This window comes from Pteropus vampyrus, unplaced genomic scaffold, assembly GCF_000151845.1.
Source record: "Pteropus vampyrus isolate Shadow unplaced genomic scaffold, Pvam_2.0 Scaffold1000001390, whole genome shotgun sequence".
In the NCBI taxonomy this organism is placed as follows: Eukaryota; Metazoa; Chordata; class Mammalia; order Chiroptera; family Pteropodidae; genus Pteropus; species Pteropus vampyrus.
In genome coordinates, this window is record NW_011915792.1 from 1 (window position 1) to 2,471 (window position 2,471).

General features: G+C 67.5%; 1 protein-coding gene across 1 annotated transcript; it reads right to left on the reverse strand.

Moving 5' to 3' along the window:
• Window positions 1-481: 481 nt before the first annotated feature.
• Window positions 482-2,280, reverse strand: LOC105311178 (WAS/WASL-interacting protein family member 1-like; the record flags this gene model as incomplete). The annotated part of the gene is made up of 3 exons (XM_011387200.1): window positions 2,085-2,280; window positions 1,743-1,943; window positions 482-847 (listed from the first exon to the last, which is right to left on the reverse strand). Coding segments are annotated over exons 1-3 (763 nt in total), but the record flags the coding sequence as incomplete, so codon positions are not given.
• Window positions 2,281-2,471: the final 191 nt, after the last annotated feature.

A 2,471-nucleotide genomic window follows, 5' to 3' on the forward strand; every position in this document is an offset into this window, starting at 1 on the left:
CCCAGCGCCCGTAGGTGGCGCCCCATGTCCGTGCTGGCGCTGGCGCTGCTTTTCCGGGCTTAGCTCGGAAAACCCAGCGCGTCTCCCCAGGTCGTTCGAGCTCGGAGCAGGCGTTTTAATAAATAAGCGCGAGGGCGACCGCGCTCCAGGCGCCCGAGGTTCAGAGGAGCAGCACCGAGACCCGGGCGGAGGCGCCTCCTAATCCCCGCCAAATCCTGACATTTCCCCACCTGGACACGCTGCAACCGCAGCCTTTAAAACCATTAAAATCCCAAGCTTTTTCTCTCCAGCTCAGTCGTTTTTTTTTTTTTTTTTTTTTTAGGAAAACTGCTTCCCTCCACCTCCCCTCCCCCGCCCTCCCCGCTCCCCCCAATTATGAAAGTGGTCACGCCGTTCAGGATTAAGACTTGGAGGGAATTTGGAAGAGAAAAGAAAGAATCGAAAATCAGAGGTGCGACCGGTGCTTTGGAGGGGGCCTGACGTGTGAGAGAGGCGTCTGGGAGGATCTCGCTCTGGGGGTTCGGCGGAGCCGGACCTGGGCGGCGCAGGGTGCTGCGGGGGTGCCGGAGCGCGTGCGGAGCGGGAGGCGGGAGGCGGCAGTGCGCGGAGTCCCCGGGGGGCCCCGGCCGGTCTGGAGACTGGAGGACAGGCCGGGACCGAGGGGCCGGTGGAGCGGGCCGCGCTGCGGGCGCGCTGGGCGCGAGGGGCCCTCCAAGGTTGCGGGCCCGGGCGCGGTGCAGACCTGGTGCAGGACGCAGAAGGCGCCGGCGCGAACGTACGAGGTTTGGGGCGCGGAGTGGGGCGCGGGCGCGCAGGTCCCCGGCTAGGCGCGGTGAGGCGCACGAAGCTGCGGGTGCGGGGCGTACCCGTAGTGGGCGCGGGAAGGGGCAGGGCGGGGCGGCGCGGTATTGGCCGCGCGCGGGGGAGAAGGGTCGCGCCCGGTTCTCCTCCCGCCAGCTCTGCTCGTCCTCTCTGAGCAGAACTTCGCGGACCGCGGTGCTCGCTCATCATGGATGCTCCAGGTAACCAACCCGACCCCGCGCTCCGCGCCTTAATTGCATTCGTGCGTGTATTTTAATGGGGACCATCGCGAGTCTGCGTCTGGGCGTGTAGACAGAGGACATCGCAATCATTGTGTCTGGGGCTGAGGACGGAGGCTACTCATCGAGAAGGAACTCGATTTCTTAGACTATTGGACGAGTTGTTGGTGGCCGTAGGCAGTGAGGAGCGAGGCTTCCGTGCCTTCGACTCTGGACCGGGTATGGGAATGACCTGCGCGCTTTAGGGGAGCAGAGAGGCCCGGGGCGAAGTGCAGACCGTGTGTAAGTTCGCAGCAAGGCGCGGGGAGCCCCCAGCCCAGGAAGGGGGAGCCCGGGATCTGGAAACAGAAGCTGCACCATCAGCCCGGCCCCGGGCGCACGTCGCTGGCTCCTTGGGTCCGGCGCCAGGCAGGACTCGGAGGCGCTCTCCAGAGACGCTCGCTGCTGGCTGCCGGGTCGCGGAAGGGGCTGTTTGCTTGTAGGGTTCCCTCCCCTCTTTCTCTTACTCTTATTCACCCTAAGGAGCTTCCTGGGGCTTTGGGCTTTGGGTGGGAAATGGATAGGGTCCTTACTAAGTAGACTGCTTTGGAAACATCTCCAGGATGGAAAGACCGAGTGTGGTTTTCAGAAGACGCCTGTGAAACGAAGGCGACAGCGCATTCGCGGATTTTTTTCTTTGCCTGCGACCTGAGCCCCCTGCACCTTTGGCTGAATGAGCCTGGGGTGGGGGTGGCGTTGACGAGTCCCCGAGGGTCACCGACTCTGGCTTAGTGTCCTGCACAATCGCGGGCCCTTGCCCGGACCGCACCCCCAGCGCGCGCTGCCGGGAGCCCTCGGGGATGCCCCGCACGGGGCCCCGGCGCGTTTCTCGGGACCTGTTGTGCCAGTCGGGAGTGGGGGTGGCTGTGCGCGGGACCAAGAGGGTAGCCTCCAGCGAGGGGCCCGGGGCGCCGCTGGCACCTGCTCCCCGCGCCCCCTCCCCGCACAGCGTGCAGCGCCCAGTCTAAGGGTTTGGGTCCTTTGCACTGACAGGTCCGCTGGCACCTTTCTTCTGAGGACGACGACCCTGGCCGTAAGCGTCAGAGCAGGGGACGGAGGCCAGAGGAGGCGCGCCCCGGCCCCGCACGTTGCTCGCCCGCCCGAGACCCTCCGGCCGCTGCCCGCCGCCGGCCCCGCGCGCCGCCCGCCAAGCCCGGATGCCGGCGCCCGGCCGGGGCCCCCGCGGGCTGCCGCTGACCATGCCCGGGCGCCGGGGGGCGCTGCGCGAGCCGGCGGGCTGCGGCTCCTGCCTGGGGGCGGCGCTGGCCCTGCTGCTGCTGCTGCTGCCCGCCGGCCGCCCGGTGCGGGCGCAGAACGACACGGAGCCCATCGTGCTGGAGGGCAAGTGCCAAAGAGGTCTGCGACTCGAGCCCGTCGGCGGACGGCGCCGTC